The 23636-nt window shown below is 39.5% G+C and overlaps 1 protein-coding gene across 4 annotated transcripts in view; it reads right to left on the minus strand.

The window, feature by feature from the left end:
• The window catches only part of LOC136864547 (serine-rich adhesin for platelets), a 709539-nt gene that overhangs the window by 40954 nt on the left and 644949 nt on the right, over positions 1-23636 (minus strand). The window contains exon 10 of one of the 4 annotated variants that reach the window (XM_068226325.1): positions 13580-13804. The exons of the other annotated variants lie outside the window; for them this stretch is intronic. Coding sequence (XP_068082426.1) covers positions 13709-13804 — 96 coding nt within the window. The 3' untranslated portion in view covers positions 13580-13708. Of the gene's footprint in view, positions 1-13579; positions 13805-23636 lie in introns of those variants that run through there. 4 annotated transcript variants of the gene reach the window in all.

Raw genomic sequence — 23636 nt, forward strand, 5'->3', positions numbered from 1 at the left:
ACAAGAGTACATCCTACAGCTGAGACAGATTAAGAGAAGCTAAAACATTCTTGCCATTTAGCCTGTGGTTCCTGCATCTGAGCAACATTTGTTGGAATTTTATCCAATAACCTGCATTCATTTCTATTGACGACAAAACCTGTGAAACTGTTTTTGACACACTGCTCTGACTTACACCGATGTCTTCACCAACTGCACTCTGAAACCCATGGTCATCAACATAACACAAGAAGATTCTCATTTTTTTTCTTTGTTTGTTAGTGCACCACCTCTTGTTTCTTCAGAGTGCCCAAAGAAATGCTCCGCTAACCATTCAGCACGCTCCTTACTTATCCCATACATGCCAACTTTATAAAACCAAAAATCAGAAGGATATGAAAATCAGGAAAAATCAGGAGATAAAATTGGTCAAAACTGCTTTTCTATGTGTCTTGCACAATGCATGAGTACTATGGTATATATTATAACACCTATTGTCTCAAAACCCAAATGCTGCTATACGAGGTTACAAGGCTAAAAATTACACATCTCTATTCCCTCACAGGAAGTATGTGAATGAGATGATCCGTCACTGATAAGCCTTCCGAAAAGAGTATGAAATCATGCACTTAGATGCCATTACTTAGCAAATGCATAGATTAATGTATTGCATCATGCGCCCACGCCATTATGCGAAGTGCAATGCTATTTTTATCAAGTAATAAATTAAAATTCGCCAGTATTGTATCCAAATGGCTCTAAAATCTCTAAAAAAGTCCCTAGTGTCTTTCTTTGAAATTCTGTCACTTAATTACTAAAATAGACTCCAAATCTAGTGACTAGTCTCTACAATCGACTAGACTGATGTGAATGAACATGAACATAGCACGCAATATCGAGAGATTCACAATCGATAGGCTATACACGCCGCAAAGTACAGGTTTCAATAAACATCACACATTCACGCACATTTCTCGTATTAATAAATGTCCATATTTCATTTCAAAGCAGCCAATGAGCAAAGGACTTCCGGCCACTGGCGTACAATACTGAAATGGCGGGATCTGCAAACAAATGTTTGAAGTTCAACAAAAAATAAGCTAAAATCGAGAGAAATAATAGAATAAACGGGAGGTGGGAAAACTGTTGAAATTCGGGAGTCTCCCGCTTAAATCAGGAAAGTTGGCAGGTATGTGAACCTATATCAAGTTGAGATTCTCTGCAAAGTTTATATAATTTTCTTTTCCGATTAACCATCACTATAAACTCTGCCATTCTATTGAACTTGACACTATCATTTGGAGTCATCTACTGAATTAGCTCAAGGAAATATGAGCAAGCGCTTACTGGAATGAGTGCCTGCTTTATCTTTATTCACCAGAAATCTGGAGCGCACACTCTTCTACTCGAGGGACTGGAGTGAGTGCTCAAGGTCACAGGTCTGTTGTGACTGACTGCTACCAACCGGCAGTTTTTATTGACCACATTACGAGTGCCAGCTCTAAATTTGCAAGTAAATAGTGTGTGCTCATTTTTATTCACACCACCCATTAAGGTGGGTAGGCTTTCATTTTTGAATCTTTCGGCAAAAGCATACAAGATTTTAGAAATTAACAACCATGTCCTATGGTTAGAATAAATTAGCCTTTTATCTGTTTTAGATTTCAGTAAAAATGAGGTCCCATGACTTACAATTGTGAGATAAAAAGCCATGCTAAACGAGAAGCTGAAGGGCGGACATTTACCAATCCCAACTCTCATTTCAATGATAGCTTGCATTGTAAATTGTGCTGACACCTATGGCATGATACGACTGATTTCACGTCTTTGTCCAATGAAAAGCATGCTCTTAGATATTTCTCCCATCCTCACTCAAATTTGAACCCAGAATAATGAGCAGGCCAGTCTAATTATTACTGGCCATGATGTCAACAGACATTTGCACAATAATATAAATGTGCCATTCTGCTACTGAAATCTACCCAAAAACTGAAACCAATCATCTGGAGACACTGATAAAATCCTGGGAGAGAGGGAAATGAGGAGTATGTCTTACAATATTTCATCTTCATCCTCGACATTTTCCCATCAGTATGTGGGGTCAGCTTCGTAAGAGGAAGGTCACTGACCAGAAATGTGCTATCTGCTTGGGTGCCACATTCCAGGAATACATTCTTACAGGGGTTAAGCCGCAATCCAAATACACCCAGCCTTTCTTTCCACTGGCTGACAAGTTGTTCAAGTCTGTTCTGGGAGTCACTAGCCAGCACAAAGCAGAGACAATGGCAGTGGGTTCCATATATTTGCAGTCACAGAGTTCATGCAGAGAATGAACAGCAACAGTGATAAAGCTGAACCTTGAAGGACACCCACTGGAATGCTAAATGCCTGAGTGATACCAGCAGCACAGCAAACAGAGCTGGTGGTGGTGTTAACAAAGGAGGTGTATCCAGTGAACATACCATGGGAACAAAGCGAGAAGCAGGTCAGTTCGAGTGAGATCCGGTCAAATGCCTTTTCCAAGTAAAGAAACGCCTTGTGGACTGTTCTTTCCTCCAAATGTCTTTCTATCAGCAGATTAGCAGCACGGATCATTCTAGTCATTGCACAGCCCTTCACAAAGCCACAGTGCCTTGGTGAAATGGTAACAATGCTATGAATTCCAGCATCAATCACACGCTCGAGGATTTTCATAGTGTGGTACAGGAGATGGATAGGGCAGTAATTGGTATAAACAGTGACATCACCTTTACCTTTCCTGATGGGTACTGCAATGCTGGTCCGCCAGGTGGAAGGAATCTCATTTTTCTCAAGACCCCTGTTAAAGAACCCTGCTAGGAAAACTCCTTGTTGATGTTCCAAACTCTTCCAAATATCTGCCAGGATCTCATCTGGTCCAGTAGCCTTGCCATTTTTCATGGTGCAGATAGCAACCATAACCTCATCTGCTGTAATGGGAGGTACTGCACCTTCTACAGGATTCACAGTTGGAATTGGTGGATGCTGGAACTCCTCAATGTAGACTGTATTGAAATAACTGCCAGTAATTTGGAATGTGTGCATGTTTTTGCACAAGTCGTCCATGTTCAGCTTTAATGTGCATGATGTGGGCAACATCTTATGTACTCCAACGACAAGACTTTGCTAACCTGTATACAAATTTGCCTCCTCAGATCTGTCAAGATGTTCATAGAGATAATGTAGGTTTACAGACTTAGCTCCTGCAACAGCCTGTTTGGCAGCAGATTCAAGAAAGCGACAGTTAGCTAGATTGGTTATCAGTCCTGGCATGGAACCAGTATGTCTTAAGTAATTTGAGCCAATAAAATTACTGCCAAGCCACCTTGGAATAATATGAACTATCTTTAATATTAAGCTAACACTCTCATGATTCTTGTACATGGATATTAGTTTCCACAGTGCTTAGTACAGAACAATAGGGGCTGACTGTGATTGTTATAAGACCAGCCGGAACATCTGAGAAGACAATGTTATAGCGCCTTTACTCAGCGCCACGTGCTGACAGCTGTCAGAACATGTAGGTTGTTTTACCAAATCTGTAACAAGGGAACATACCCAAAACACCACCCTCAGACTACAATAAAAATGGGATTAACTCAAGGCTTTTTAAACATTCAAAACATACTGAAGTACAAGGGCCTACAATGATTAAAACTGTTCCGTACACTTAAGAATTTACACGTTTATAAGAACTATGTTACATACTCTTCGATAGCTTCTTTGGCAGGGTACTGGACTCTTATTGAGATGGTCTATGTTCAATCCCACTTAAGTGATGTTTTCATAGGCTTGAAAATGTTTGTAGAGAACAATGCCATTAGAATATTAACAGAAAAGAACTTGCTCGGCGTTAGTTGAGAGTGAATCACACTAAAGAACAAGTAACTTATTTGTGTAGGTGTCGCATAATGACAAACCTGGATTGGAGTTCGTGAAATGAACCCAGCAAATATCACTCACAACTGCACTAAATTTATTAGTAACAGTTTTAGTAAGGCAGGATTACTCAGAATATATTAACCCATTACTGCATAGTGCTGCTACGGGGCAAAATATCACTTTTCACCTAGGTATGCAAGATACAGCTTGTGTATAGAGGTAGTTTGTGGCACACCTTCAACTGTACAGTTAATCAAACACATATACCAGTGATGCCTTGGTTTTTTTTTCTTTTTTCTTTTTACATGACAGCCGACAAAACAACCTGTTATGGCAGTCGTTGCCAGATTCAACAGCAGTAATAATAATGATGATAAAAATGTAAATAATCAATTAACAGCTTATTAATGAACCACAAACTCACTGAACAGGCTGGTTGGCTTTACTTATGATGATCAAATCAGGAAACTCGTCTATCATCTAGTCATTCAATTTTAGTGGGAAGCAACTGGGAATTTAGAGGGTGTCCATGGTAAGTACAAATGAAGAAAAGAACCAGGATAAAGCAAAGGGAAACCCAAGTTACACATTCAGATTCCAATATATATTTCAAATAATCAAAATAACAACACAGCGAAAGAACAACAGAGGACACGTGTTCAAAACGTAAATTAAATATTGACAATCACGTATTAAGAAATCATTAACACCTTTTGATGCATACGAATGCATCCAGCCACAATACAAATACATCACAGATTTCAAAATGTACTTCTCACCAAAGACCGCTAGAGTTAAAGACCAAATGACAATTTTGCCTCAAAAAGGTATATTAAATGACACTTACACTAAGTGGCTGAAACTAGTTCCAAGACTTATGTACCCGGTGAGTTGGCCATGCGGTTAGAGGTGCACGGCTGTGAGCTTGCATCCGGGAGATAGTGAGTTTGAATCCCACTGTCGGCAGCCCTGAAGATGGTTTCCCATTTTCACACCAGGCAAATGTTGGGGCTGTACCTTAATTAAGGCCACGGCCGCTTCCTTCCTTCTTAGGCCCTTCCTATCCCATCCTCGCCATAAGACCTATCTGTGTCTGTGCGACATAAAACCACTAACAAAAAAAAATTCTCATAATGCCAAATATCTCTTGGACCTATTAATTTATTAATAAGCACCAATCTTTAACAAATCCTCTTGTAGCCTTTACAGCATATACAGTTCTAAACTTCTCTTAGTTCGTATATAATGTGTGTCAAATAACATATGTCACATGTCATAAATGAGCACTAAATCACATTAATCTATTTACAATCTTACAAAATGTCTTTGCCTTGTTTGTTAGCTATAAATATAATCAATTTATTAAAATTAATGTCTCTTAAAACTGACTAAAATCTTCCAATCCAGAGTTTTTGTCAGTTAAATGTTGTAGCTACTTCCATCTATCCAGCTCACAGCTGCACGCCCCTAACCGTACAGCCAACTTGCTTGGTCAGCTGGTGGAATGAACTCCTGAATAACAGTAGGGATGCTGGGCTTCACCTCACGGATCACTAGAAACCCAGAACCATCTTCATGCTTCATATCCAAATAAATGGATAGAAAGGGGCAGACCCGTTCACTGGCCCGCCAGATTACCCTATCTAACGCCACTTGACTTCTTCCTGTGGGGTCACTTAAAGCAGCTAATGTATGACAGGACTCTTGACAAAAAGGCTGCATTATTGGTCACCCTGCATAATGCCCATTGACAAAATGTTACTCTAGCATCAAAATCATGTCCGTGGAGCTCCTGGTGTAACTGCAGATGGCATGGGTGAAATTTATCTTTATGCAGTATACGCATGATTGATGACCGGCTGATGTTAGTCTGTTGTGCAAGTGTCCAAGTAATCATATCAGGGTTATTATGAACAGCGTCCAAAACAGCCTCTTCATTCGGACCAGACGTTATAGGAGCATCTCTAACAGTAGTTACCCTTCCTAGCACCCAGTTGACCCCAATCTTCGTTCAAAGTTTCGGAATGTATTATTGGTAGCCTTCTGTCAAGAAAACGGTTGTGAGAGACATTGTGAATGGACTGCGTTCTGCCTTGTTTCCCCATAAATGAGCAACATGTCAACATAATGGTCACTGGAATACATCGTGAGTGAATGAATACGTGCTGTAATGTGACCTGATAAGTGTGCATAAATACCGTGTGCCCATTAAAATGGGGCACGATCTGTCGGTAAAAAGCAAAACAAAACAAGAAAACATGCATAAGGTTGGAATCGAACCACTGAATTACTGGTAATTAGACACCTTGTGTCACCAGGCCTTAATAGACTCAGCCACAAATACAACATACAAGACGCTCACTAAAGGATTAACACAAAAGTATGGCTGTTCGACATCGAAAGTTACTATCAATGTCAGTATCTTCAATAATGCTTTACAGTGTTCATTTAACTTTGTACGATTATGGAGCACGTGGCATACATACGTATTAATTTGAACGTACTTTTTACATAAATTAGCAACAATTCAACATACTCTTCATAGGAATACATGGTGAGGAAATGAATTAGTGTTGTGATGTGATTGGATTAGGGAGGTTGTGGATTTGAATCCCATGCTGGCCGTCCTGAAAATAGTTTTCCTCGGTTTCCCATTTACACCACAAGGCAAATGTCAAGACGGTACCTTAGTAAAAGACAATGGCTGATTTCCTTCCCAATCCTCCCCCTCACCCATCCTTAGGGAAGGACGCCAAATCAGAGCGCATCCGTTAAAACCAATAGGAAAAAAATATTGATTATTATCGTATCCCCGCTAAAACGGAGCACCTCTGTCATTAAAAAAGTATGCCTTATGTTGGATTCAAACCACTACGCTGCCGAAACTCACACACCTTGTGCTCCAGCCCTTATCCGATCAGGCCACGAAGTCAACATACATGATGCTTGCTAGAGGTTTAGTACTTAAGTATGGCTGTTCCACCTCGAAAGTTAATATCCGTGTCAAAGCCTTCATTTATGTTTTACAGTGTTTATTTAACTTCTTTACATTACAGAACACGTGATATAATTCGATCGTATTACAGGTACCTGTTTTATTTCAAGGTGCAATAAATCACATTTGCAGAAAGGTCCTTAGTATTTGGCACGGAATTGTGCATAGTAGTTTTTCCTTTGCTAGGTCCATGGATCAATTTACAGTGATGACATATAGGTAGCTGAAAGCCTTTTCAACCATAAGGAAAAAATTCAAGTTATTTGGTGTTCATAAAACTAAATTATAAAGATCTTTAGGTTATACGCATTATTTGGGTTGCCTATGTCTGAAAAATAAGGGGCTGGTGAACTACTCGGTATATATATACACAAAAGGTTATTAAAATGTCCTCAAATGTCCTCCGATCTATTGAAAATATATATACAGTAAAACCTCAGTATCTCGAATCATCTTGGGAGCTAAATTTTATTTCAAGTTATCGAAATTTCGAGATATAGAGAATACTGTTTTTGAGCATGTATAGCCCATAATTGAATAATGTGTATCTACGGACTTATAACGAATACATTCTTTTTAACAGCATTTTAAAATACACGAACTCTCTTTTACGGCATCACTGTTATTATAACCCTTATTATAGAAATTTTTTTAGAAGACAGGGTACGGTACTTACAGTAGTGAAACAAGAAACATATCTCCATTAACACCTTTGGAAAATATCTGTTAGTCTCTTCTGTTTGTTACTGGTGTTACGTTGAAACTTCTCGTCAATACCACGCAGCCAAGATTCGTAAATGGAGCTTGTCATCCGCGACTTCAGAGGATATTTTCTTACGTGACCGGTAATTAATTCACACCCGAGAAACAGCGAGGCTTCGCCGATTTTTTGGTCATTAGAAGTTTTAGTTCTTTGGTTGCTGTCATATTAGCTCTCAGCTTCACTGTAAACCTTTCTTTACTTGTTAACTGTTCCTCACAAATCACAAATGCCGTATTGCACAGTTAATGCTGCACAAAATTCCAGTTAGAGTATTTTTGCTTCAAGGGAGGAAATGTTTGTTTCGAGAAATCAAGAAATTTATGTAACCGAATTTCGAATAATAGAGAAATAAATACACATGAGGAATAGGACAAACAGCCAGGAACTTTAAGTTACTTTGAGATACTGAAAATTTGAGTAATGGAGGTTCGAGATATCGAGGTTTGACTGTATTCTGTTTTGAAATTCTTAATTGTAATAAGGGGCTCATAAAACATTGTCCATTTCATCTCCATCACATAAATGTAATTACTGAGAAACTGGTAGCAACTTTTTTTTTTTAATGGGACTGTACTATTTTCATCCAATAGAACAACTAAGAACTGAGTGGCAAGTTCAGTGATGTGCCGATTTTGCAAATCCGAGGAGTACTTTTGGAGATATTAAAGGTTTTTATATATGTAGGCTTTAGACAAAAAGCAATATGCAACTCGCTGTGATGCTGCATGACTCACACCTTGTTGATAAATACATACACCTTGTCCTTATTTGGAGCGGGCATCAAGTAACAATAGTAAGAGGTACAGAATTTCAGAGTTACACAATTTTTGTTTCATTGACAACGAACTGGAAAGAGAGAAGATACCACAGCGAAACCGCAATAATTCAAGTGCCTTAGTGTCCTTCTCATGAATACACAGTACAACAACTTCAAAATCCAGTGAATGACATGGTTATTGTAAAAAATGGATGCAAAAATTAATTGAGAACGTTGTTAGGCTCTTTGGTCCTCCTTAAAGCCAACATGTAAGACTGATGTACTTACAACAGGCAGTGGTCAAGTTGAGAATAAATTATGTTGGTATGCTAGCATAAACAGCTGTTTAGACAATATGGTTCAGGTATTTTTATTTTCAGGAGCATTGTTTCTTTCTCCCTCTTTCCAGCCATTTCCATCACGCAGGGAAATTTACAGTAATTCAAAAAGTGGATGAGGTATGCGTGTTTATCAACAACTTGTGAAAATTTAGATTTTATAATTCCACCTTTATAATACTGTAATTGTCTTTATTACAAAGACTACATTATCTAAGCACAGTGGAAGTTTAGGAAGTTGGCGAGGAAACGGATAATTGTGATTGGTTAGTGGCAGTTGACGAAGTTTATATCTAGCCTAAGTCCCGAGATCCATACTACATCGACGGCTTTTCCTACATTCAAACTAATGAGAGCAGCTCATTCTTCGGCGGGACATATGTCGTGAGTGATGCGAAGATATAAAAGAGGTGGTCATGAGTGGAGTAATGTGGGCAAAAACCTGCTTGTGACTGTGGCATGAATTGGAGAGAGTTCAAATAGGAGTAGATGCGATGGGCTAGGATGGTTTGTAGAATTTTACTTAGTACTGGTAACAAACTTATTGGGCAATATGAGGTTACTTGAGAAGGTAGTTTATTAGGTTTGCATGTATCCAGTGGGGTGGGAAGGAGCCAGTTTGGACTATGATGGTACGGAATGTAGTTAACAGCTGTAGGAAAGATTATGGGACTTCTGCCTATTTCTACTACCTACAATGCTGTGGAAGACATCATTATTAAGTTACAGGAGTCCTTAGACTCATGTATGGTAGCATCAGGCCTCTTTATAGATCTTCGGAAAGCATTTGACACAGTTGACTATGACATTTTGCTATTGAAGGTGGAAGCAGCAGGGGTTAGTGGTTTAATACTTAACTGGTTTACAGATTATCTCAGAGAGAGGGTACAGTTTGTTAGTTGTATGGGAGCAGAAAACAAATTGCAGACTGACAACTGGTGTGGCTCAAGGTTCTGTTCTAGGATCAATATTATTTCTTGTATTTGTCATTGATATTGGGAACCTACTACTGTTTGGCAGCTTCTCATTATTTGCTGATGACACAAGTATTTTTTACATAAGGAATTATATATATAATCTTGAAGAAAATATGCAACATATTTTTAATTCAGACCTGGCTTTCTATCAACCGACTAACAAGGAAAGTGTCCATACTATCATATCGAAATCGATGATGAAATTTGGTAGAGAGGATGAGGGGTCCATAAGAAAGCAATGTACAAAAATTCAGCTGCCTTTCAATCTGTAAGGTCCTGAAATTGATACGGAAATGTCTACTAGAATTGCACGCGTTAGTGTATAGCTCGATGTGGACAGCCCTGGTGACCAGCTGAAGCGACCGGGTTACCTTGAGCTTTCTGCGCTAGCCAGTTGACACATGTCCCTTTGAAAGAGCAGTCATGGATCCGGCTAATGTTCTAGAGTATGCTTTACGTTATTTCCGTAAAGAAGGTTTCTCCTCTTTCCGTGAAGTAACTTCAGAAGAAAGTGAGATGGGTCGACATGTGATCGAACGAATTGAAAATCATCCCAACGGTGCCAGCATCATATCGGGAGTCTGTCTGGAGAAAAATAGTGACAGTGAAAGTGATACTGGAAGCAGCGACACCTCATCTGCATTATTTGAAAGAGAAGCCAGCACACCATTGCCAGGAACAAGATGTGTTACGGTTCCAATTTAGAGCCCCGAGTCTGATTCCCGTCAATCCAGTGAAGAAACACTGTAGTCACCTAGCAAATATACTAGTTCAAGCTAAGCTGCCAGTCCAAAGAAGAAAGTGAAATTCTTGCGTACAGGAGAAAAGCTGTAAATTTATGGTTAAATAACGGAGGTAAGAAGCGTCTATCATTTACCACTGTTCGGAAAAGTTGTCGTAAGGCGACGTTACTACGACAGCTGTACAGGTTACAAGGTTACTGTAAATATCAGCAGAAAGGCCTAGCTATGGGAGACCCTCTTTCTGGCATTCTAGCAGATATTTACATGGACTATATAGAACATACAAAAATTATTTCACAAATAAAGGGCATTAGTTTGTGGCTAAGGTTTGTTGACGATACTTTCATGATCATCAATAAAGACATTACTGACAGTCACGATTTATTAGTCTCACTAAACAAAATAGATCCTAACGTCAAATTTACCAAAGAAGATGAGGTCAATAATTCTTTAACACATTGCGGACCGGGTGCCCTTCACCCCATGCACAGCCCTGTTCCTGGCCACTTTCTAACTACCTCCAAACTGGAGTGCATGCATTCAAATAAACTGCCAGAACTTCACTAGCCTTTGAAGGACTACTGTGTTTTATTCTGGAGGCATTCCTGATTTGTAGTTGAAATGCAGTTAGGTAAGTATTTGCTGAAATCTATTTCGGCTCATAGTTTTCCGAAATATATGGTTTTCTATTAGGGGATCGGTTGGCCAGTAATCTTTCAGATACGGTTTCTTAACCTGCCCTATCAATATACACAAAACAATTTTTTAATTTCCCTCCTAGGGACATTAGTCCACTTTGGCTTTTACGGGATACGTTATGAGAATGTGAATTCTCCTCATAGTATAAGTTTGTCTGCTCAGCTACATAATGAAAAAGTCCTCACAAACATAAGTACTGATACTTGTCCTACGTTTCCAGGTTCATTAGGCCATACCTTTATATCAGGAGCACGTTCAAAATCCTCTAGCCTAGGTTTACTGTTGTCCATAACCTAGTTGTCAGAAAACACTATATTATTTACAATATTTAGAATATTTACACCCGTAACACAATTATGAGACTCATCCTGCGCCACGTGAGTTCCACACCTTGAAGATAAGGATATCTACTCGTCATCACTTGAAACATTTCCGTTAGAATGTATTTCATCATAGAACTCTAAATATTCAGCATCATTTTGATATTCTGAGCCTGTATCAGCACATAATACGCGAATAATTTCATCCCTGTCTAAACACGTGCGATCCCTGAGCGCTGCCATTTTGCATGGCTCTTCAAACTTTGTAAACATGTCAGGAAATGCAAAGAAAAGCTATGATATGAAGAATAATTGAAAAGAAATGAGACTATCGATTGTGTAGAACCATACATAAAAGAGTTCTAGCACCCTTGACCTCCAAATAGTTCCGGTATATATCAAAAGATAGCACTAAACTTCAGTCTGCTACTAACACGAGATAACTCGGGACCGGTCCGCAACGTTCGGCCAGGCATGCACGAGTTTTCTCGGGACCGGTCCGCAATATGTTAAGTTTTTTAGATTTAACAATTACACGCTTGAATAACACTTTTGAATTTAAAATTTTTAGGAAACCTACTCATTCACCCATAACTATTACAGATTCGTCCTTACATCCTAAGATCCAAAAACTAGCTGCCTATCATAGTCTAATATATAGGGCACTAAAAATTCCTCTTTCGCCAAAAAGTTTGGAAACAGAGCTGAATTACGTAAGACAGTTAGCTCGGTTCAATGGCTTTATAATAAATGTAATCAATCGGTTAATTAATAAGATCAAGGCTATCTTCCAACCTAGTCCCAGAGAAATCAAAGAAAAACAGCTACTCCACATTTACGTATAACAGCCCGGCTATCCATCAGATCACTAATGTTTTAAAAAAACACAGCGTCAACATAGCCTTCAGGACAATAAATAACAATCAGAACATATTCCTCAACCACAAGAGAGTCAATAATAATAATGTTTACTCAGGATCTGGTGTTTATAGGTTAAAATGTGCCCAATGTGAGTTCACGTATTTTGGTCAAACAGGGAGGAGCTTTACACAAGGTATCTGGAACATTACAATACTTCCAAACATAACAAGTATTCGGCCATGAGCCAGCATATGAGTGAAACAGGCCATAAATTCATCTCAATAGAGAAAGATTTGACGATCGTTAAAAGCCTAGGTAAGGAGAAATTATTGAACGAAATGGAAAACTTGTACATTTATTTGGAACAAACTTCTAATAAAAATAATAATCTTAAGAAGGTTATTGACAAAAAAATCCATTATATGTGACAACTCCGAGGTTAATCCAGGCCGTAAATCAGAATAAAGTTCCCAGTATGTTTAAATCGCAGCACGCATGCGCTCCAATAGCCACGCCTAATGCTGGTCCTGCCCAATCCAATTCGAGTAACACCCCTCAAGCATCAACACGGACGCACAATTTGAAACTCACTCCCCCTTCCCCTCCAAGCTCCACCCCTCTGTTACAGCATCAATACTACACTAGGAGTAGCAAGCTTAGTCGTTCAGACACAACCGGAACAAGTGGTCCCAGCTAACGTCGACAAGACAAGTAAGTAATCTATAATCTTCATTTCTGTATTGACGAATTGCACAATTAAAAATAGGAGAGGATTTCCACCAATCAATACTTATTTATTGCATATATTAAGCTACAGGACCGGTTTCGACCTCATATACAAGGTCATCTTCAGCAGGACCATACATACATATTTATATAATGAAGCTTTGATTAAGATTGTGTTGTTAAAGGAATGCTATATGATGATGATGTACATTTAGTAACATACAAATGGGGCACGTCTTAGCGTGAACTGGCGTATATGTCATTCTGTACAATATTGCAACTGTATGTCTAAAATATTATGTTGAAGGTCTTAAAATTCGTGTATAAAATATGTCTTTACTTAAACTAACTTATATATATATGTACAAGATAAATACAATATAAAAAAACACTTCATGCATATGAACATTCGTTCTTGCTTGTTGGTCAATACATCGACTAACTTCCGTATTTAAGTCTTATTTACAGTTGTACACTTCAGCTGCTATTCTTGGAGTTTGTAAAATTGCATGGGTAAAAAATTTTGTCTTCCTGTGAATATGTGGGATAAAACACTTTCAATTTTTAAAAAAGGTGCCAAATGTATGGATGAAATTCAACTAAAATATGTTCAGCTCTGCTGTGTGTGTTGCCCATTTATTGGAACCAATTCATGTTGTCCTGTGGCGTCCGTAAATTTGGATGACATTGGGTTCAAAGTAGTGGCTCCTTTCCCATTTGTAGCTGTGCAATGATGTTATGTTTATCTGTGGAAGATAAGATTGAGTTATAAGTGATATCGTGTTGGAGGAATGTCTAAGGGTTATGTGTGTGAATTGGAATATGTACTTACTGTTGTTTGTGTAGCTGAGTTGTGTTTGACGTGCGAGCCTGTAATGTACTACTTCGTGTTCTTCTTGGGCTCATACTAGCTGCTGTGAGGGGAAGGGAAGGAGGGGTAGGGAGAGTTGTTGTTGTGGGGGTAGGGGTGGAGCTGGGTGTGTTGTTTGGTGTTTTTCTGTTGCGTGTCGCGCTCTGTTTATCGATTAACTTAAGGTAAGGGTTTTTTGAAGATGATGATAGTTTTTTCTGTGATTTCATTTATGTTGTAATTTGGATTGGTGTACTGATCTAGAGTGATGTAAAATTCTTCTGTTATGTTGAGCAGGGGGCCTTTGGGGTTTATGTTTAGGATTTGCATATCGTTATCGATGTTTGTAAAACTGTGTTTATAGTCTGCGACATGTTGTTCTATTGAGGAAAAATGATTGTGTTTCACCGCATTTATGTGTTCGTTATATCGGGTTAGGAAGTTTCTACCGGTACGTCCGATATAGCTTGTCTCGCAGTTATTACATTTGATACGGTATACCCGTGAGTGGTTGTATTTGTTGTTACTGTTGATTGTCCTGACGTTGTGTATGATGTTGGTACTAGTGAGTGTAGTTCTGAATGCTATTCTTAGGTTATGAGTTTTTAAATGTTAGTTATGGGGTATATGTGTACATTATTGAAAGTGAATAGTGCATAATCTTTCTTGGATTCGTTTACTTTTGTTAGTTTGGTTTTGGGTTGGGATTTTATTTTGTGAATGATTTTGTTAACCATTTCTTTCTTGAATCCATTGTTTTTAGCTATGTCATGAATTAATTGTAATTCTTTGTTTAGATCTTCTTTTGTTAATGGTATATTGAATGCTCTGTGTATCATGCTATAGTAGGCTGCTCTTTTGTGTATGTTGGGGTGAACGGAATCCATTTTAATTGTATTTGAGGTATGCGTGGGTTTTCTGTATATTCTGTAAGAAAGGTGGTCATCATGTCTAGTTGTCGCTATGTCCAGGTAGTTCAGTTTGTGATTGTTTTCGGATTCCATGGTAAATTTTATATGGGAATCTACTGTATTGAGTTTATCTAATATATCAGTTTCATTTGTGGACCTATTGTCGAGGATGATAAAGATGTCATCAACAAATCTACACCAAAAAAATATATGGTCTATTTTGTTAATGAATGTGTGCTCTAAATAGTCTATGTAAATTTCGGCGATTATACCAGAAGCAGGAGATCCCATCCGTAAACCCTGTTGCTGATAGATAGTATCATGAAATTTAAAGTAGTTGTTACTAATGGCAAAATTAAGTAAGACGTGCCCCATTTGTATGTGACTAAATGTTCATCATCATCATCATCATCATCATATAGCATTCCTTTAACAACACAATCTTAATCAAAGCTTCATTATATAAATATGTATGTATGGTCCAGCTGAAGATGACCTTGTATATGAGGTCGAAACCGGTCCTGTAGCTTAATATATGCAATAAATAAGTATTGATCGGTGGAAATCCTCTCCTATTTTTAAGACAAGTAAGTTCGTCCACTTTCACGGGATAAACACTTTCACTCTACAATTATTACCATATTGGGCTCTACAGTCATCATTCTAATTCCCCCTTTTTTTTTTTTTTCTCTTATCCAGTTACAGACAACTCATATTCCTCCCAAGGTTGAACAGTGCACCAATGGGAAAGTTAATCAACAAGAATGACTTAATATTCCAAATTTTTATCCGACGAGCACTAACGAATGATATCAACAATATATTTCCAATATACATGTTTCAACCTTAAAACATAACCATGCTTCTTCCTAAAGGAATATTCAAACAGAGTCAAACCCAACATGATCGACTTTAACCTAGGTTCCGGTTTTATAACAATTCTTACGACTCAGGCGAGCATAACAGTTGAAGAAACCCCAACTTACGCTGTGATAAAAGTAACACTAATGATGCACAATTGGACCACACTGAACAATTAACTTAAAACAAACAAAAAATCATTCCTTCACTATCCAGTAATTCAAAACAACTCTGCCCCAAATGACCCTAAAACAAAAGCTAACCTCTTTGCACATTTATATTTTATAGTTGTAATGAAAGAACAGGCATGTCAGAGAGTGGTTCTGTGTTCACAGAGGGTGTTGGGGTCTTGTGTTCGGAGAGAGGCTTTTTTTTTTTTTTGCTAGGGGCTTTACGTCGCACCGACACAGATAGGTCTTATGGCGACGATGGGATAGGAAAGGCCTAGGAGTTGGAAGGAAGCGGCCGTGGCCTTAATTAAGGTACAGCCCCAGTATTTGCCTGGTGTGAAAATGGGAAACCACGGAAAACCATTTTCAGGGCTGCCGATAGTGGGATTCGAACCTACTATCTCCCGGATGCAAGCTCACAGCCGCGCGCCTCTACGCGCACGACCAACTCGCCCGGTGAGAGAGGCTTTATAACGGTTGTATGAATAACAAACTTGCCAACTTTTAGAAATCAAAAATAGGAAGCTTTTTTTTTATTCTTGGATTTTATGAAGTATATTGCGCCACGGTCTCGGTAAAAGATGACAAGATAAAGGGCATACATATCTACAGTTACAATGCGAGTTGGGCATTATACACTGACTGACAGAGCAAATGCAACACCAAGAAGGAGTGGTCAGAACTTTATGCCAATTGCAGGGTAGACTGACGTCACTGAGGTATGCTCATGATGTGAAATGCGCCGCTGTGCTGCGCACGTAGCGAACGATAAATGGGACACAGCGTTGGCGAATGGCCCACTTCGTATCGTGATTTCTCAGCCGACAGTCATTGTAGAACGTGTTGTCGTGTGCCACAGGGCACGTGTATAGCTAAGAATGCCAGGCCGCCGTCAACGGAGGCATTTCCAGCAGACAGACGACTTTACGAGGGGTATGGTGATCGGGCTGAGAAGGGCAGGTTGGTCGCTTCGTCAAATCGCAGCCGATACCCATAGGGATGTGTCCACGGTGCAGCGTCTGTGGCGAAGATGGTTGGCGTAGGGACATGTGGCACGTGCGAGGGGTCCAGGCGCAGCCCGAGTGACGTCAGCACGCGAGGATCGGCGCATCCGCCGCCAAGCGGTGGCAGCCCCGCACGCCACGTCAACCGCCATTCTTCAGCATGTGCAAGACACCCTGGCTGTTCCAATATCGACCAGAACAATTTCCCGTCGATTGGTTGAAGGAGGCCTGCACTCCCGGCATCCGCTCAGAAGACTACCATTGACTCCACAGCATAGACGTGCATGCCTGGCATGGTGCCGGGCTAGAGCGACTTGGATGAGGGAATGGCGGAACGTCGTGTTCTCCGATGAGTCACGCTTCTGTTCTGCCAGTGATAGTCACCGCAGACGAGTGTGGCGTCGGCGTGGAGAAAGGTCAAATCCGGCAGTAACTGTGGAGCGCCCTACCGCTAGACAACGCGGCATCATGGTTTGGGGCGCTATTGCGTATGATTCCACGTCACCTCTAGTGCGTATTCAAGGCACGTTAAATGCCCACCGCTACGTGCAGCACGTGCTGCGGCCGGTGGCACTCCCGTACCTTCAGGGGCTGCCCAATGCTCTGTTTCAGCAGGATAATGCCCGCCCACACACTGCTCGCATCTCCCAACAGGCTCTACGAGGTGTACAGATGCTTCCGTGGCCAGCGTACTCTCCGGATCTCTCACCAATCGAACACGTGTGGGATCTCATTGGACGCCGTTTGCAAACTCTGCCCCAGCCTCGTACGGACGACCAACTGTGGCAAATGGTTGACAGAGAATGGAGAACCATCCCTCAGGACACCATCCGCACTCTTATTGACTCTGTACCTCGACGTGTTTCTGCGTGCATCGCCGCTTGCGGTGGTCCTACATCCTACTGAGTCGATGCCGTGCGCATTGTGTAACCTGCATATCGGTTTGAAATAAACATCAATTATTCATCCGTGCCGTCTCTGTTTTTCCCCCAACTTTCATCCCTTTCGAACCACTCCTCCTTGGTGTTGCATTGTCACTGTCAGTCAGTGTATATAAACTCATAAACTAGGAAAACATAAAAATGGTTACAAGAATATGTACCTAATCATTCTCATTTATGACACATACATAGAAATAGTAATATTCAGACAGGTAAGTCAAGAACTGACTACAACTTACCAAATGATGAAAAATATACACATGTAAGTGACAGAGACAATGAACTGGCAGCTAACTTCGCCTTCTTCAAAAATGCACTGCCATACTGCTGCTCATAACATTTTCCACTCAGACTTGATTTGACCACCAATAATTTACTGAGATTTCTGCCATTCAGAGATGATGGGTATTGTGTCCTCGTCTTCTTTACCTAGCTGCATAATCTTTCACATTCGGCGTTACTGTGTGGAATTGTCAATATTGAGAACATTAATTTTGGTATTCTATCATATTTGAAACACCCATCTTTACCTCACATAGACCCCTATAGCAGACCAAGAACAATCTAATCTTTCTTCTAGCACAACAGAAAAATCCTCCACTTGGAGAGCACAAAACTGGCACTGAAATGCATCCATAGCTTCTTGGTCACCTTCGCCATCTTTCACTGACAATATAACAGGAAACTTGTAAACAAATTACTTTATGGCATTGAAGGAAGAAGTCTGTAAAGAATTTATCTGAGCTACTAGAGGATTAACAAAAATTTCACTATTCAAATTAAATTTATGAATAATATAATTACTGACTGTGATAAAATAGTTCCTGATGTGCAAATGAAGGTTTTTCTTCTCAGGTGCCAGATTTTCTACAAGATGAGATGTTGAGTAGCCAATTACTAAATCATCATCAGCTTTCTGATTCTCTTTCGTGTGACAGACCACTTCTAAAACTGTAGGATATTTCTTATGACCACTGGCTTAACAAACCAACACAGAATGTCCTTCAATATATCAGTCAGCATGGATCTTAGGATATGAATGTGAGGTGCTTGTGACTGAAGAATTTTATTAGTATAGCTGAGACAGGCAATGCGTACCCAGCGGCATTCAAACAGTTCGGCAAACGTTTGATCTCTTCCCTCAGATCGAGACTACAGGAGTAACATCACACCAATGCTGTGGTATTTTTTGTTCCTCACAGACATGATCTTCCAGCATGGTCTTGTGTTAACAAGGAGGTAAACAAGGATAATGAAGAACTTTTGAAAATACGTAGGCACTTCAAGAATGTAAAATATGTAGATATAAGCAATTTGGGAAGAAGATTTTATACCTGGCATGGTCTGCACCTAAATAGGTTGGGAAAAAGGTATGTTGTAAATAGTATAATAGAGTTTGCTAATTCAATTCGAGATGTAGAATGTGTACCTGATCCCATTCCTCTAAAAAACTAGATAAAGTGACCGATATAGGTCGGTCTGTCATGCTAGAGTCGAGGAATGGTATTAATACTCATGGTAGTCTGTATAGGTTAGGTTCTTTTAAAACTGTATTGGGGAATAGTGTTAATGTACAAGGTAGACAGACTAGGTTAGATTCTTATCAGATCACTAAAATCAATGAACCTGTAGAAACAAAAATATCTACTAGTAGGCCTATTGGGAACATGCATCATTTTCAAAAATATTTTTTTTGAAAAGTACACCAATGAAATAGTACGTAAACATATTACATTGTGGTAAGTTGCCTTGTTTTCTACCATTTAAAAAATATTTAATAGTGCCTTTCCGCAAGGCGAGTGAAACGGCCTCTGACGTAAGCGGTGCGCTGTGACGTCACGATCCAGTAACGCATGCAGCTCTACCAGCCGTTGTGCATCAGCCTTTGATAAAAGCCGATTGTTTATTATTCATGATCGCGAATAACTTTGAAATGACAGAAGAAAGGTTCAAAACAGCACAGTCAGACAATCTACTATGTGTAGATGTCATCATTCTTGAAAAATGTGACTTTTGTGACCGCAGAAATTCGCGGATAACAAGCAAGTTTGTAAGTGGCGTCTTTTATATACGTGCAATGTACTGTAACCCATAGTATTAGGATAACAACGAACCTGGTTAGATATCACATCACTTTCAACATTTCCTTCTAGACTGATTCCCCTATTAAAGAATAACATTACATTTTCGGGCTTTCAGCATTAGTAAAGTAAGAAATCGGATTTCAGCACTAACATAAACATATAGGTAGCATTATAGTACTAGTCCGCTTCTGTGGTGTAGTGGTTAATGTGTGCCACTCCCGGAGGCCCGGTTTCGATTCCCGGCTCTGCCATGAAAGTTGAAAACAAATAGTACGAGGGCTGGAACGGGGTCTACCCAGCCTCGGAAAGTCAACTGAGTAGAAGGGTTTCGAATCCCACCTCAGCCATCCTCGAAGTGCTTTTTCGTATTTTCCCACTTCTCCTCCAGGCACCTACGGCCACGGCCGTTTCCTTCCCTCTTGCTTGTCTATACCTTCCGATCCTCCCATCCTCCAACAAGGCCCCTGTTGAGCATAGCAGGTGAGGCCGCCTGGGCGAGGTAATGGCCCTCCTCACCAGTTACATCATCATACCCAAAGTCTCACGTTTCAGGACACTGCCCTTGAAGTGGTAGAGTTGAAATCCCTCGCTGAGTCCGAGAGAAAACCAACCCTGAAGGAAGGGATAAACTGATTAAGAAAGAAAGAAAGAAAGAAAGAAGGAAAGAAAGAAAGATCATAGTACTATAGGGCTACAATCTATCATTCCCAAAAATATATATATTTATGGTTGGGACACCTGGCCTACCCACTTCCGGGGCCCATGAAAGAGAAACATTAAATATCTTTGTGGAGGGAAAAAGTTAAACATGATAAAGATAAATATGACTTCATCTAGTTTTCACAAGTCGGGCTGAGTGGTTCAGACGGTTGAGGTGCTGGCCTTCTGACCCCAACTTGGCAGGTTCGATCCTGGTTCAGTCCGGTGGTAGTTGAAGGTGCTCAAATACGTCAGCCTCGTGTCGGTAGATTTACTGGCACGTAAAAGAACTCCTGCAAGACTAAATTCCTGCACATCGGCGTCTCCGAAAATCGTAGAAGTAGTTAGCGAGGCGTAAAGCCAATAACATTAATTACATTTGGCTTTTAACAAGCTGAGCATATCAGGCAAGAAATGTGTCCTGGTGACATTTTAGTCGTTCAATACAGGAATGTCTTTGGGTGCTGTGACTTATACTTTTTTTTATTTGCTGTTTGCTTTATGTCACACCGTCACATATAGTTCTTATGGCGACGATGGGACAGGAAAGGCCTAGGAATGGGAACGAAGCGGCCGTGGCCTTAGGTACAGCCTCAGCATTTGCCTGGTGTGAAAATGGGAAACCCACGGAAAACCATCTTCAGGGCTGCCGGCAGTGGGGTTCAGAACCCACTATCTCCCGGATGCGAGCTCACAGCTGCGCGCTCCTAACCGCACGGCCAACTCACGCGGTATTTTTACCCTTCGCTTTATTAACTTGGCTTGTATAACCTAAAACTTAGGTTAAGTTGGATAATATTTTAAACACCTATATCACTATTTTCACCTGTGTGCAATAATGTTATTTATTTCATTAATATTATGATAATTATTATAATTGAGCATTGTTAACTTATAAGACCCCGACAGACAAGCATTGGTTTTGTGTAGTTATACATCTGTTAAATTAACGTTGTTTCCTTTTATGATGTACACGCCTATTCTTTGTTACATTATAGAGTATTTAGATATAGCCTAATTTTTTTTTACCAATTAAGCTCTTCAATAAAGACATACATAACTGTCGCATGCCAAGATAAATTGGTAGAATTAGAGCTGTCAAAATGGTCATAACCCCTTTGATTTATTATCTTGACATGGATCACCCAAAACATAGGTTAGGTTTGGAGAATACTTTAATAATCAGCATTAATTAATGCACTGTTTATTACTTTCATATTCCAAGATGTAATAGAAGCATTTAAATAAAGCATCATACATTAAAATTTAGAGTTTTACCACTAGAACAGCTGACATGGAAAAGTGATTGAAAATTCAAACAAATTCATCTTACGTTAAAATATTCAAAACATAAACTGTGGACTTTTCCGATATATCACCAGCATTTCTCCGGCTCGCCAAAATCCATTTCTCCCTAGTTTTAACGTCTTTGGAACATTTATAAACAATTGTTTGGTATGGTATGCGGTGTGCTATTGCACATCGGAACTCTACAGCATTTATAAGTTTTCTGCCTCACTGTCTGCGCAGGATTCATTTTAAGTCTAAAATATACCACTCAGATTATTATCCAATGTATAGACCTCGAATTTAACCATACCAGACACTAACGTAAAGTAGAAATACGCGAAGTGTATCCTGCTTCTCACAGCACACTATGTGTTATTTCGTCTGCTAATTCAGTCAACCTGTACGATGACGTCAGACCAATGAGATCGCGTACTTGCGTCACGTGACAGTTTCGTACATTGATTTAGAGTTTTATCATGTTTGGAGTTATTATTTCTACATTCTGATCAAATTTTTGAATTCTGCATGAAATTTTGAATCAGATTACCATATATTTAATTAAAATCCTGGATCATGCATGTTCCCTATTGTGGAAAATGACATCCAAGATATTGATAGTGTCCAGGAAACAGAAATTGACAATAGTTTACTGACTATCCTGCAGGTTAATATTCAGTGACCGAGCTCGATAGCTGCAGTCGCTTAAGTGCGGCCAGTATCCAGTATTCGGGAGATAGTAGGTTCGAGCTCCACTGTCGGCAGCCCTGAAGATGGTTTTCCGTGGTTTCCCATTTTCACACCAGGCAAATGCTGGGGCTGTACCTTAATTAAGGCCACGGCCGCTTCCTTCCCACTCCCAGCCCTTCCCTGTCCCATTGTCGCCATAAGACCTATCTGTGTCGGTGCGACGTAAAGCAACTAGCAAAAAAAAAAAAAATATTCAGTGTGTCAAAAATAAAGTGTTAGAACTAGAACATTTCTGTAAAGCCGAAAAAATTGATGTGGTATGCATGTCAGAACATTGGCTCGTAGAAGATCAAGTTGAATTCTTTGTGCCCAGTGGGTATATTATGGCAGATATTATGTGTAGAAGTAATAAGAAGAATGGGGGTGCTGGAATTTTAGTCAGGGACTGTTTGAAATTTGTTAAGGTTGACTTAGGACAATACTGTGCAGAATTAGATGGAGAGTTTAGTTGTGTTAAAATAATACATCAGAATCTAATAATTGTAAGTTTGTATAGATCTCCAAAGGGCAGTGTGAAAGTATTTCTTGAGAATTTTGAAATAGTTATGAGAAAATTGTTAAAGTTTAATACTAAAGTAGTTGTCTGTGGTGATTTTAATATAGAAATGGCAAAATCAGATGAACAGTCTTCAAGAATATTTCTTAACCTTTTAATATCATTAAATTTAACCTGTACAAACAAAACACCCACACGCAATAATGCATGCATTGATAACATTATTGTCAGTTTCTCAAGAAGTATGTATAATGTCAAGCTCGTTGGAGGGTCTTTTGCTGATCATGAACCATTGGTACTTTCTTTTTGCCAGAAGAATTTGTCTTACACAGACAAAAGAACAAATAGGGAGCCTGACATTTCATGGATAAGAACACAGAAAGATTGTTATATTAACTTATTCAGGGAAAAATTGAAGAAAGTAAACTGAAATTTTTTATACGAAAATCAAACTGACAAAGCAAAGGCTGAAATTGCTATTGAAACTTTCTTTAAAACTTATGTTGAATTGTGGCATTCTTGCTC

The sequence above is a fragment of the Anabrus simplex genome, chromosome 2 (assembly GCF_040414725.1).
Source record: "Anabrus simplex isolate iqAnaSimp1 chromosome 2, ASM4041472v1, whole genome shotgun sequence".
NCBI classification, from domain to species: Eukaryota; Metazoa; Arthropoda; class Insecta; order Orthoptera; family Tettigoniidae; genus Anabrus; species Anabrus simplex.